The sequence below is a fragment of the Tinamus guttatus genome, unplaced genomic scaffold (genome assembly GCF_059628265.1).
Source record: "Tinamus guttatus ecotype Peru unplaced genomic scaffold, ASM5962826v1 Tinamus_guttatus_pri_ptg000211l, whole genome shotgun sequence".
Classification (NCBI taxonomy): domain Eukaryota; kingdom Metazoa; phylum Chordata; class Aves; order Tinamiformes; family Tinamidae; genus Tinamus; species Tinamus guttatus.
This window is the reverse complement of record NW_028288745.1, coordinates 4,697,787-4,711,987: the sequence shown is the minus strand read 5'-3', so window position 1 is coordinate 4,711,987 and position 14,201 is coordinate 4,697,787. Positions and strand designations below refer to the sequence as shown.

The 14,201-nt window shown below is 51.4% G+C and overlaps 1 protein-coding gene across 1 annotated transcript in view; it reads right to left on the bottom strand.

Moving 5' to 3' along the window:
• NOTCH2 (notch receptor 2) overlaps positions 1-13,108 on the bottom strand; it is an 84,375-nt gene extending 71,267 nt beyond the window's left edge. Inside the window, exons 1-2 of the mRNA XM_088524416.1 lie at positions 13,015-13,108; positions 3,007-3,088 (exon numbers count right to left, since the gene is read on the bottom strand). Coding sequence (XP_088380542.1) covers positions 3,007-3,088; positions 13,015-13,096 — 164 coding nt within the window. The 5' untranslated portion in view covers positions 13,097-13,108. The remainder of the gene's footprint in view (positions 1-3,006; positions 3,089-13,014) is intronic.
• Between the last annotated feature and the right edge of the window lie 1,093 nt (positions 13,109-14,201).

Here is a 14,201-nt window from a genome sequence, read left to right as displayed (position 1 = left end):
CAAGGTCTGAGCCTGGGAGCACCGCCGCCCCGTCGGCCTTGTTGCTTCTGCCTCTGTCCCTGGCACCGTCTTGTTCCTGCTCCCTGTCGCTGGGAATGCTGGAGGGAAGTGTGGAAAGGTGCCCAGCCTGGGCCAACGAGCTGCCATGTCTCTGCCGCAGCACCGTGTCCTGCAAAGGACAAGCGGCAGCGCAGGCAAAACCTGTGCCCTGCCTGCCCTTGAAACGCCGCCCGCGTCCCCGCGCTCCCCGCAGGAACGCCGCAGGCCGGACCCGCACGCCGCAGGGCGGCCCGGGCCGGGCTCCGCACGGAGCAGGGCCCGGCAGGACGCTCCCCGCGGCCGCTCCGCGCTTCAGGAGCGGACACCCTGTGCTCCCGGGAATCGGGTCTGCCGGGCGCAGGAATCTATCCTGGACAAAAGGTCTGACCTTGGAAGACGCAAACACGGGAACACGCGATTTTCTAAATATAAAGTCAAGGTCGAAGAGCAGCGGTATTTCTATCAAACAAATGCCACAAGGTGACAGCCGAGGGCCAGCAGCATCAGCAGGGGAACCAAACTCTTCACAGGGCACTCGGGAGAGCAGCCTGATAAGGATCCAACTCCCGCTTCCGTATGGGGTCACACTCTTTGTTCCCGTAACAGAAGCCAGTTGCACCAGAATAAAGGTTTCTCGGCACAAAACCATCTTTCTCTTTCAGTGGGGCAGCTAGACCGGGATTCTCCCACAAAGGGAGCTGCTGCAGCACTAGGCCGCTCCGCCTGGAAGCTTCTCTTATCAGCGCCCGTGTTCCCCATGTTCCCCATCACACGCGATTATCCGGGATGCAGCTGCTCTTCCAGAGGCTCCCTGGCTGCTACAGGCGGCCAGATACACTGCAGGCAGCAGCCGCACGCGGAACGCAGTGCTGCCGAGAGGAGGTGCAGAAAGAGGAAGGGAGCCTGCTCGGCCAGCCCAGCGCCAGGCAGAGGAAGTGCTGCAGAAAGCTCGAGGAGGAAAAAAAGGAAAAGTGCAAGGGGTAGAGATTTCACTAAATGGCAAGGGATCCTGCAGAGCCAGGCCAGCCACTCGCCTTGGGGAGAAGTTCAGTTTTCCGAAGAAAACGTTTCTGTTTTGTTCTGCTATCAAAAAAAAAAAAATCAGAAAGTCGTTTAGGGTATTATACCAGAAAGTTCCTCTATTCAGAGTTCCTCATAGTGAAGAAAAAAAAAAAAAGAAAAACTTAAAACCAAAACAGGATGCTAAGAATCAGCCTGCAAAAGGTAGAATCTCCACAAATGAGAGATTTTTTTTTCCATTTTTCCTTTTCTTTTGAAAAGCAAACCATTTGAGCCAGAACTAGAAAACAGGTAAATGCATCTCTGAATACGGGTTTGCATCAGCCCTTCCACTTACTGCATCTGCAGAAGTGCTGAGCTCTCACTCAAGGCAGAGGTTGGCTTGAGACCTGTAGAAGACCATGTACAAGGAGGAGGAAGGCAACACCAGAATTATAAATAGCTCTGCGTGCTGAAAAAATCAGAAGAGCAGTCAAAGCTGCCACTGTGACAGAGGAAATGTGTCAAAGCTGGGCCTGCCCCAGAAACACTGACATCTTAAGTGAAGTTAAACCTGCAGGTGAAGCGACTAAACAATTTTACGCTAAAAGGCGGTTAACAGGAATAAGCAAGTTGGAGAAAACGTGTGCAGCAAGAGATGAGGCACAGGCAGTAACACCAGCCTTGGTTAATAACTTTATTGTGACTCACACATTTTGGCTCCAGACTCACAGACTCATGAGCAAGACCTGCTAAGGTTGCACAAGCAGGCTCTTTTTTGTGTCTTAAAATAGAGGGGGAATGTAGGAAAATCAATCAGGTTTCCTTTCAGAACATTTTTTTCTGCTTCCAGTAATCAAAAAGAAATAGCAAGGAAAAGCCTAGGGAGTAATAACAGTGAAAATTAAACACACAGTTGGGAACAACACGTTATTTTTTTTTTTCTGGGGCCCTTCTCAACACTAAGTATTGATTTGAAACCGAGAACCACCTTAAATTAGGTTATGATTTCCCCTTTGTGTGCCACAGGTGCAAATTAAGCATATCGAGTTTTGGGCACTGCATTAACAGCAAGAACTAACAACTGCAGACAAGGAAGACAGATGTGCAGGGAGGGCCGAAGGGGTAAAGCTGAGCTGTGTGTTAGCCAAGCTAAATCAATGAGGCTGCATCCACCAGCATCTAAGGAATGCAAGTGCTAAGGAGAGAGGGATTTAGCATGCTACAAAATGGCACAGCTCGCACTGACGAAGTAAACAAGGCTTAGGAAATAAATCCGTTTACAGCAGTCACACGGTGACCTAACCCCAGCAAACACAAGATAATTTTTTTTTCAGAATATAACTTAATTAAAAAAAAAACAATCCAAACTTTGCAGCTGAAGTTGAAAAGGTGAAGGGCATTTAAGCAGATGTGGTACCACTCTCCAGGAGCTGCACATTCCTCCACAGCTCCTGCTCGTCCGCTTTCCGTGTGGTGGCAAAGGGAGAGCACCAGAGGTGTCACCTTCTCCCCCATATTGCTCGCTGCCCACTACATGGAAAAGAACTGGCACACACAAAAGTGCAGGGCAGTTCTGAAAAAAAACTCGTAAAAATATTCAGTTTGGGGCTGAAGTGCTGTAAATTAAATCAAGCTACAAGATGGAGAGCAAATTCTGACTTAGCTGGTAGATCTCTTGAATCAAGGCACACATTTATGTTAGGAAGGGAGAACCCTTTAGGCGTGCGGGTGAGGCAATCAAATCGGTAAGATCCAAGCCCAAGAAACTGGACAGAAATTCCAGATTACGTTACAAAAAGCTAGTGTAGAAGAATTAATACACTAGCAAGAAACACAATCTGCAATAAAACGTTTACACTAAAGTCACCTGACAGTAAGAAAAGCTTAAAACCCCACATTTCCTTTCTCTTTAAGGCCCTGATTGAAAGATTGGCAACTAAAATATTAAAAATGAATGAGACTTACTTGCAATATCCTGTACCATTTTGATAGGGAATGCACCGTCCCTCATTAATACAAGGCCTGGAATCATCCATACACTGCAAAGCTGAAAAAAAAGCAAACGATGGTCAGATCAGTAGTGAGACATGTAAAGTCAAAGCCCCATTAACATGTTTGGAGGAATGGAAATGTTACACATAGCAAATACTATTTATTAACACAAGTAAGCGTTATATGAGGGGAACCCAACCAAAGACACTGTCACTGAGCTGTAGTTAACCTCTTGCAGCAGCTCCTTTGGGCAGCTTGCGAAGCAAAGCGTGCAGGATTTCAGCCAACACATGCACAGCAGCACTTGCACATTTGGGCTCTACTGTCACCCAACTGCTACTTCCTGATCCAAATCCAGCACTCTGGAGAGTCACAGAGACAGCAGGAAAGAACCTGTTGTCTGCGAGGAGGAGACGCTCCAGGGCTCGCGCTGGACGCTCCGTAGGGGTCAATCCCCCCTTCCAGCCTAGTGCGTTTTCCCGGCCGTGTGCAGGGAATTCCAGCTCCGCAGCGGGACCTGCAGCAGCGCGCCGGGCTCTTTGCAAACCATCGGAAAGGTCGGAAACGCAGGGAACCTGCCGGCGTAGGCATATCCCTGGAACCATGGAAATTTACCCAATCCCACCAGGCCAAGAACTGCCCTTTGAGTGCCTCCAAGCTAGTGGATAAAGCTCTAGGAATCAAAAGTTACAGCTTCTATCCTAAACTCTACCCATCTGCCCGAAAGGCGCTTGATTTTCCAAGCCTCCGTTTCAGTTTCCATCCCACCACACACATTTCAATGTCCTTATGTATTTCAGCTATCCCCCTGCACTTGGGAAAGGGTTGAACCAGTCTTGGCCAGGGCACCTAGGAGCATCAGTAACATCCCACCACCGAATCCGCCACTTGTGTCCCAGCTGCTGCAGGGCAGATGGCCTCTCCCTCAACCAGCATCGCGTTTTCAACACAAATTCCATTTCCGCGGATTATCACAATTTAAAACGAAGCCAACAGCCATTTCGGGAATAATCTTACGAGTCCTGCAAGTCTACCAGGGAGGACGGGGCTGCGCTACCACCTGCTATTCTGGTCATTACAGAAGGGATTCAGAAAGAAAAGAGAGAAACGCATTGGTCACATCGAGCTCTCCCTGCAAGCAGCCCCAATTCAGTCCAGCACCAGTCAGACAACTTGAAGCAGACTCCAGTTACTCTCCAGGGCTCAAAACGTTCTTTCTCAATAATCCTGGGACATGTGAACAGGTCACATGCGCTATTAGGCACACAGGAACATTCTACACTTGCAGCCCCAAGGGAAGTGGGTAAAATTAAACCCGGTGGTCCCAAGACGTTAGCTTTATTTCTCACGACGCAAGCCTGGCTGCTTCCTGTTAACCTGATTTCTGAAATCGAGGCAGCAGATAACCCTGCTCCGGCAGCGCTCCCGGGAAACGAGCGGAATTCCAGCCGGAGCCTGTTCCCGATAACCTCCGGGGTCAGTGCTTCGCGGCCACCGAAATCCGAACACGGATTTGCCTGGCTCCCCCTCCCAGCGCGGCGACGGATTCGGATCCGTGCCTAGTGGTTTTCACCCCATTTACCCGCAACATCCACAGACTTTCGGTCCCAAAGTTTCCCTGCGCCTCGAGCTTGTTCCCCTGCTCGTTTCCCAAGTGCCTGCAAGCCTCGGTCAGCACCGGGCAGCTACACGGTGCTCCACGGGCCCAAAAGGATGGGAAACGGATCAGTTTTCCCCTCTCACCCCCTCAGGATTCCTTGGCTTTGCATTCTTTCACATCAGCGAGGGCAACGAAGCAAATACGCAGAGGATTACTCCTTTTGTGGCAATGCTTTCAGGCAGGCTTTAGTAACCCCTTCGAGGAGCTGCCTCCCCACGCAGAACTATTTGTTTTTGTAACCCGTGTAGTAAAAACCATAACCAGCACTTGGCCAAAAACTTCCTTCTGCAACGCGACGAGAGGGTGGCTGCTCCCCACAAGCGGCGAAGCAGAATCCGGCACCTCCTGCCTCCCTTCTCCCCCCACATTACGGCGTTAGGAAAAACTGCAGGTAAATAACTCCTGGTGGAGCTTGCTAAGACACATACAGAGAGACTGATTCAGCTTTTCCTCTTTCTTGACAAATTATTGTTGCCTTGACCTGTTTAGCAGGTCATTAGACATCTTCTGGTGCTTGGAATTCTTTTTATCACAGATAGAAACTGAATTGTGGAATGCAGCGCTCTACCTACGTGTAGTATTACAGTAGTAAAAGAAAGTGGGAAAAAAACAAAAGCAAAATGACCACTGAACCTTTTCCAGCTTAAGACTAAAATAGACTAAACATACACTCTGATATAAATAAGATTAAGTTAATGTAACTGTAACAACATTCTATATTAAAAGAAGCATTAAAAAGTAACATTACCCTTTCTTTTTTTTTTAAAAAAAAAAAGAAATCACAAGGGAAATTGAGGACCAGTTCTCATAACGAAGTCAGCATTTCTGTGCTCAAAGCACTGTCTTCCTGTATTTTGATTTCTGTAATTTCCCAACGCACACAGTGAGCTGGGCATTTCACAGGGTTTACTCAAAAGCTGCTTTCCCGCTCCCCTGCCACACTGTGCTCGAGAGCCAACCGTATGAGCAGCTTCATCTCTGTCAGCACGATGGACAACGTTAAAGCCGTTTTTGATGCTAACTGACGTGTTTTCTCCCATGTGTACGGCACGGGGGAGGCCAGCGTCGCGGTGAGGCAGAGCCCCCGTTTGGCCCTGTTTCTGGGAGCAAGCCCCGGTGCAGCCAGCAGAGCTCACACGGGCTGCAGCCCCACAAGCTGCTGCTGACCCTTTTCTCCCCCGTTACAACACGGGGGACGGTGTGTGGGTCTCCGGGCCTGCCTCGGCTCGCAAACACAGGCTGGCACCTGAGCCAGCCTCGTCCCGCGCTCCCCTGCCCTACGATTTTATCAGGCCTCTGGGGCATATTAAGGTAATACTGGGAAAACACCCAGTGATTATCAAAAGTTTGGCTCCAGCCCCTACTATTCAGTGGCCAGGCCACCACGGAGCTAAAGAAATATCTAATTTCCAGCGTGCACTCAAGCCAAGCTTAAAAGACATCTCAGATAAAGACTTTAAGTGTGTATGAGATGAATGTTATGAGCTAAACTAACCAACTTGGAGTCAATATGAACCACTGCTGAACAGCTGCATTTAGACACAAATTCTAATCTGATATTTTGCCTAGCCCATCAGGACTATTTCCCAAGGCTGCAGTGGAAAACGGGTAGCCACTCTTGCAAAATGAACGCAGACAAAAAATGATACTCAAAAAAACCCACTACAGTAAGCGCTGTGATTCTAAACATCTGAATCGGTCTAAGGTTACATCTATTTAGTGCACAACTTAGACCAGATTTATTTTTTCTGGCTGAAAAAACAGCTAAAGAAAATCTAAGAGAAAAAGTTATTTCTGTCTTACTGCTCTTTAAGATGCCAAGATGATCTGAAAGTTGTGATTTGGTTTCCAGCCTTCATCTGCACTCTATCAATTCAGACTCTTTTTAGGCCAGAAAACTAAAAGAAATAGTGAAAGACTATCATCAGAAGCTGTACATGTCAACATCCAGCTTCTAAGCCAGAGTGCTATGAGGAGGAAAAAAATGTAACCTGAGAAAATCCAAAGGGCTTTGTACAAGATACTAGAAAAGCTAATAAATCGCCAACCTGCAAGCTGAGAAGTCAAGAGAAGCGAAAATGCAAAATACCAAAACAATTAGTGCCGGGAGGAAGAGACGTTACCAAGCTGGTTTCCTGTAGCTCTGAGAGCTGTGGTTCATTCTCCTGCATCTAAGAACGTGCAGGCTCTGACCAAAGCTTTTTCTGCAAGTAAGGGGTGAGCGATATCCTGATACAAACTACTAGACAGCCAACAGAGCTGCCTTCTCCTTGGGAGGGCACGAATGGGGTGTCTGTGCTCTGTCTACCCACGGCTTTTCTATTAACTTGATAGAAACCCATATACATCCAGCCGTCTCTCATATATGGTTGAAACCAGTCGAAAGGTTCAAAAGCTCTCCTGGGGGAGAAGGTGGGCAATAACCTACCCAAAATAGAGAAAAAAAAATCATACCAAAACTAAAGCGCTGAAGACTAGAAAGAAAAACACAGGATAGGTTTCAATAAGCTTCGTGTCGTTGGTGGATTTACTGTCCAAATTGACATTCATGAGAAATAACACATCATTTCAACTGTGTTGTTCCCATGCATGTCATGAGGAAGGAGGAGGAGGAGAAGTTGCCAACAGCAGCCCAGGGATGTACAAGCTCAGGTGCTGGGGAGCTGCAGAGAGCTCCCAGCTCTGAAGAGAGGGGCCATGGGCATGGTCAGAAACTCAACTCCACGGCAAAGCAGGGTGCCTCGCACTGCCACGACGCAACCGACCGCCTCCGACTGACTCCCTTCCGGAAAGACACCACGCGAAACGGGGAGCCGGGAACGCAGAGCTGACGGACAACGTGAAGCACCTGGTGGCTCCATCCTGCGAGGCAACCGGGACCACGCGCGCGAGCCGAGGAAGCTCCGCACTCGGGAAACGTACGGACTAAGAAACTGCATGAACGCAGGGATACCCCAAAATAACCAGATTTTGGAGGAAAACCACAAAGGAGAGATAGCTAATTAGGCTACTTACTAATCTCAACAGATTATAGTTCAAATGAGGTTATTCATTAGTGGTTCCTTTCCATGGTAAATAAGTGCAAGCTGACAAAACTGGAACAGTTTATTTTTTGGAAGCAAACAGATCACCCCACAGCAGGAACAAAAGGAGGGAAAAAAATAGGAGAAAGTCTTACTGTGAAAAAGTGATAAAGCCCTTACATTCAGCTCCAGCAGATTTAGAAAACGCTATCATTTGAGGAGCTTAAGCAAGCTGAGCAGTTTGTCCGTCACAGGCAGTAGTGAACGCTGGAGTTGGCTACGCTGCATGGAAATCAATAAAGTAAACACAATCTGATTGTTTAAACCATTTTAAGAGCTCCATAGGCATCCAGTCACTATAAAAGCTTTATTTATTCAAAAGGTCCATGATTCAGCACTTTCAAACAAGATACGCTTCGCTCAAGACTTCCTCTTTATCTTTGTTAAGATAATAGGCGATTAAGTCCTAACGTTCCTACATCTGAAGTAAAATATATACACATATATAGAGATATATAAAAGCATGCCATACTTTATTAATTACTGTTTTACCAGGAAGTTGTTTTATAGGTGGACGGTCCACACTGCACAAGCCTCCACACTGAGAGGAAATCCTCAGTAATAGAAATAGTTTCTCACAGGGGAACGGTGGGGGAAAATGAGCAAAATGAGTAAGGAAATTGCCAAAAAAAACAAAACAAAACACCCAAAGTCCAGCAATTTAATGGTAAGGTGGAGCAATCTGAAAGCATTTAGATGGTGCTGACTGGGACAGGAGATACCCCAGGCAAGATCCAGTCCAGCCAAGGAACAGGCAAAGGGGAAACGCAAGGGCCAGCAGGCCACGCTCGGTGCCTTCGGATGCTCTCCGCTGTTTGCACAAATAAAAGTCTGAAATAAATGGGGTAGTTCAATGCTCCTCAACTGAGAGGCTGACCAGAGCTCAGAGGAGTGGCAGGAACCCAGCCAACCCTCTCTGATTTGAGAGAGAGAAAACCCCAAATGATTCAACCTGTTCTCTTCACTGGTTTCCCTAGGCTCCCTAAGGCAAACAGAAAAACATTTGGAAAAAAAAATATTCAAGCGGGTTTCAGAAGTAGCAGGCCGATAAGAAGAAGTTTTGCTTTAGAAGTGCATCAATTTGTTGCTGTACAAACAGCAAACCCAGCTACGCTATATAAAGCTTGAAGTGATCCCATAAGCCTCCAGACCCACACGTCATCCTACAACCACCCGCTTCAGACCTCTGCCCCAGTGGAAGAGCCTGAGCGTTCAGGAACGAGTAGGGAGTAAAAAGTTTTCCTCTTAAAGAGCAGAGCTGGGAACTGCTGTCCAAATCCACAGACAAAATAGGAGACTCTCTGTCCTCGAAGTCTTAGATCTAGGAACCTGTAGGAGGGTTATTATTTCTGTCAGATGTGGCCAGAGTTTGTGTGACACTATTCCTGTTCAAGAACGGCCAAGAAAAGTTCAGGATATAATATATATTGAATTTTAGATGAACTTAATATAGCTCAGAAGTCCAGCAACCATATTCTCTATTTACTTTCAGGGCTGTTCCACACAAAGCCAAAATATCTAACACACCAAACTGCAACACAAAGAATTTACTTAAAGTTTTCAACGTCAAGAAAGAAAAATAGTTAAGGCAATTAAAGAGCTGAAGAGGTATTGGTGTTTCCATGGAAATCTGGCAGCCAGAAACTATGCTTGCCGCATTCTCCGAAGTCTCCCGTCACCCTCCATTACTAATTCTGTGTCAATCTGGACAGGAGAACGTCTGCCTGTGCAGAAGCGGCCGCCCCGCTGCTCGTCACTGCTGCTGCTTCCACGGCTATCGCTGCTGATGTCAGAGCGCCCAGATTAGGACTTGTTGTGTGGGGCAAACAGCAGGCACCAGGGCCATTTTGGGACACAAAGCTCTTTTTACATCCTAACGCAGGCTAAAAAAAGGACATGCGCCCTAGGAACAGGCTATTTTCTAAACAGAATGAATTATTATTTCTGTGGCGCTCAGATGGTCTGCGCAGATGCAGAATGATACAGGCACTACTCCTTCTGGATGGGCACTGACCAGACACAGCCCTTGGCTTTTGTTGGCAACACAACACGATCTTGGAATGAATTCTTAGAAACCAAGACCATAACTACAGAAGGCCATTTTAACGGAGACACTTAGGAAAGCTCTTTCTCCAACATGGATGACATTTCCTTAATATGCCCCAAAGCAGGAGTCAGGATTAACGATCCTGAACCATTCCTAGGCTTTGCAGCCACGGGCACAAACCGAAAGAAAACGCAGTTGGGTCAACTGCAAGTTGTGAACATTTGGGTCTGTCTTTCAGCAAGATTCCCAAGTCCTGAAGCAGCAGGCTGTAAAAGCTCTGCTGATCTCCCTGCATTTACCCCTCACATTACAGAGGGCACCCGTTCAAATCCCGACTGCCCCAAATCCTGAGGACAGGGATGGTTTCCTGCAGCACGACCATTCAAGCCATGAGTAACACAAACAGTTTTTAAAAATCAGGAGGAGCTGAAAAGGACCAGATCAACAACATTAACGAAAAACACCAACTTACTGCAGCAGCAGGAAAAGAAATAAAAGGAAAAAATAAAAGGAAAAATAAAAACTGAGGAAGCTGACAAAAGCCCAATCTACCCATTGTAAGATATTCAAATACTGAATACTACCAGAGGCATAATTCCTCCTTTTCCCATGGGATTCAAGTCTTGAGAACGTTTGGGAGAGTGTCTTCACATCTTTTTAATTGGCTAAATGATGCCCTGCAGGAAGTGATGTAAGCTAGCCCAAATTTAACCGCCCTCAATTTTGAAAGTCTAAATCAGCATCTTTGATAAGAACAAATCTGATAGAGAGTAGCACCACCTCCGAATGATCGAGCAAGACTTGCTCTTCGCTGAATCTGCATGGAGCAAGCACACCAGGACTGCAAGCACTCCCTAAAGCCTTCACAAGTTCTGCTCTTTTAAGAGCAAAGATGCCAAAATGCAGCTTGCAAAGGCATCACCTTCCCAGTGCTCTAGATGCACTGCAATCTGCTGGAAATCAGGAGCTGATAATCAACGGCAGCCTGGCGAATTTGGGTTGAGAGAAATGAAGGTTAATAGCAATAATGATGAAGCTCCCTGTAATTATCCACATTACTCAGGAGAATTCCTGTTTCACCCATCGCCTGATCAGAAAAGGAACAAACGCTGTCAACACTAATGGCAATTATGGGGAGTTTTCTCACCAAGCTGCAGGTGCTCCCGCCCCACCCCAGCTTACTGCCACTGCAGCCTGTCGGAAAGCAGAGGCTCGACTGGAAAAGCGAGTTGCTGCAGCGCGGGGCTCACGCCGCGGCAGGGCCCGCGCTCCAACCCAGGGCGCTTGGCACGGCCCGGAGCCTCCCGCGCCGGCTGCCAGGGCTGGTGTCGGGTACCTGCCGGCGCTTGCACAAGGACGGCGTGACAGGTGAATCCGGACGTGTCTGGAAATGCCCTTTCGGTGACTTCATCTTTCTCTTCTCGTCCTAGCCCCAGCTTCCACTCCCAACGGCAGCTCCGATTCTCACCAACGCCAGGAGCCCTTTTCCTCCTAGGTTTGTCCTCTCTGACAACCAGGCTGCATGTAGCAGGGGAGCAAGCTCTGATCCACAGCGCAAATTCAGCTTCTGCACCACAGCAGGACTTAAACCAGCCTCCTAGGTGCAGGAAGGGAAGAATCCTTCCCTGTCAGGAAAGGAAATCCTTCGGTCTAGCAGCAGACTGGTATTGAGCCACAGCTTAAATAAATGGGCATGACACGTAGTCTTCGCAAAAACAGTCTTTTGCCATCTTACTGGATTGCATAAATCACTTTGGGAAATAACAGCCCCAACATGCACCACATGTCTACCCTGGAAGAGCTTCCACTTGAAAGAGTTTTCACTTTTCCCATCCTTTTTAAGCAAATCTGGCCAAAACATATTCAGGAAGCAACTTTTTTTTTTTTTTTTTTCTTTTTCCCTCCTCCCCTCTGCTCCGACCATTTTCTTTTAACACGGCAGTAAGACTAAGCAGGTCATATTCACAAAAAAAAAAAAAAGAAAAAAGTCTCCCAAAATAACTATCATTCCAAAGTAAAAACACAAACAGCCTATCCCGGATACTCAGTATCCAGGACAACTGCAGCGGCCCAAAGGGTAGACGCCAGCTCCGACTCGGAACGTAAGGCAGACCGGAACCGTGAAACAAGGGGCCGCTCGCTTGGTCCATCACTACGCTGCTTCCACTGCCCCCCTCTCCCACCCCGGCAGTTTTCAGGTGACCTGCAATGAGTGAGCCGCCTTATTAGGCGCAAAAAGGGGAAAAAAGAAAAAATAGAGAAGTCACAAAGGTAGTCAAAGCCTGCTGGTCCTTGGTGTTTTTCAAGCGCTGTGAGGCTGCGCAGGACTGACCCCGCGCAGGGCGCGCGTAGCTCAGACAGGCCCACGTGGATTCACCTCGCCTGGACGCCGAGAAGGGCGGGAAGCGCTCGAACGCGTCGCCCCTTCCTCCCGCACGCGGAGGCATTTCCTCAACGAGGCTGAAGCGCCCCTGCATCACGTTCATTGCAAGTGATGGAAGGCGGCAAACTTTTCCCTCCTGTTCCCTCCTGTGCTTCCAAACGGCAGCCTCAGAGCTCAGTTCATCCTACTGCAACCTCCGTGCGAGCTCCCGCTGCTTTGGCCCGTGCCCGTTCCCGGCCTCCCGGGCACAGGGGTTTTTGGGCTCTCTCGCCGTGCCAGGGCTGGCCGCGCTCCCCGTGCGCAGGCTCCGAGCCCACGACGCCGCGGACACGCACGCGTCTCCGGGCGCTGATGCTCCCGAACCCACTTTGGAGCGCACCGAAGCGGGTCAGGGCGGCTCTCGGTACCAAGGCTGAGCTCCAGCCAAAAAAGATGAAAGCAGGGCAAGCCAAAAGAGCTGAAAATTGGCTAAGTGCTGTGCTGCTTACGCCACCGGCGTTACGCCACGCTCCCGGCCGCGGCTGCCCGTTCCCACCCAAACAAACACCCCCCGGGGCGGCTTTCGCCCCTGCTACGGGGGCCTGGCAAACACCCGGGCGGTTCTGGGGCAAAACCCCGCGAAATCCGCTCCCTTTCCGCCCCGCGGGGCCTCGCACGCCCGGGGCAGCCGGATCCCCCCAACCCCCGCCCCGAGCGCGGCCCCCCACGCGGGAGATGCCCCCGCCGCTCCCGGCCCGGCCTCACGCCCCGGCCGCGTCCCCAGCGCCCCCCGGCCGCCCCGGCGCCACGTCGCGGGCCCCGCACTCACCGGCCGCGGTCTCGGCGCGGCTCAGCACGGCCAGCACGAGGCCGAGGAGCGCGGCGAGCGCCGGCCCCGCTCCGCGGGCCATGGCCACGGCCGCTCCCGCCGCAGCGCAGCGCAGCGCAGCGCAGCGGAGCGCAGCAGCGCGGCACGGGGCGGCGCGGAGGGATCTGCCCGATGGCGCCGCCGCGGAGGGACACGGCCGCGCCGCCGCCCCCGCTTCCTCCGCCGCGGCCGCCGCCGGGGGGCGCGCGAGGGGCCGCGCGCGGGACGGGGCCGGGGGCGAGGCCGCTGCGGCGCCGGCCCCCCCGGCAGCGGCGGGGCCGCGGGGCGCCCAGGCCTCTCGGGGCAGCCCGGCTGCTCGCGGGGAGCGGGTTTCCCGCGCCGGGGAGCCGCGGCACCGCCCCGTCCCGCCTCGCATCGCGCCTTTCGGTGAGGGGCTGCCGCCCCCCGCGCGGGGCGCCCCCGCGGCCTGGGGACAGGACGTGACCCCCGGGACTCGGCGGCGGGACGCTGAGGCAGCGCCGGGAGGACGCACGGGCAGAGCCGCAGCTTGGGGGTGGGCACAGAGGAGGCTCGGGGGCAGCCCAGCCCCGTCCTCCTGGATGAGACAGGGCACGAGGGGATGCCATGGGGCGGGAAGGGCTGCCGTGGGACGGAACACGATGAGAAGAGACGTGTTTGGATAGCAGGCGACATGGGCCTGCAGGCGCTGTCACGAGAGGGGCCAGCAGCAGGAGCGCCTCTTCTCTGCAGCCAGCAGCCCTTGGCACAGAGCCAGGCCCTGCCGCAGCAGCGCAGCCCCCTGCCCTTCGCAGGGCCGTCGCTTTCAGGCAGCAGCAAATAGGTGCCCTCCTTTTCTAAAGGTCACCCAGGCGCTCGTGCAACGGAGCACGTGCTGCTGCCCCTGGCCGGGCAGGGGGACACTGGGGGCTCTCACACAGCAGGACACGCAGCAGGGCCCGTGAAGGCGCACCACGGCGGGCTCGTGTCCCTGCTAGCGCAGTGGGGCACCCACCAGGCCTGCCCACACGCAGCAGGACTGTGGCTGCAGGCCCAGGGGCTGCACAGGACCCCCGGGACAGGGCAGCGCACCCCAAGCACCGGCCGCAGCAGCTCCTTACAGGCACTGCCACCTGCAGGCAGCAGCGCCCGTGGCTTCTGTCCCAGCCTGGGCGTGGGGACAGCCATGA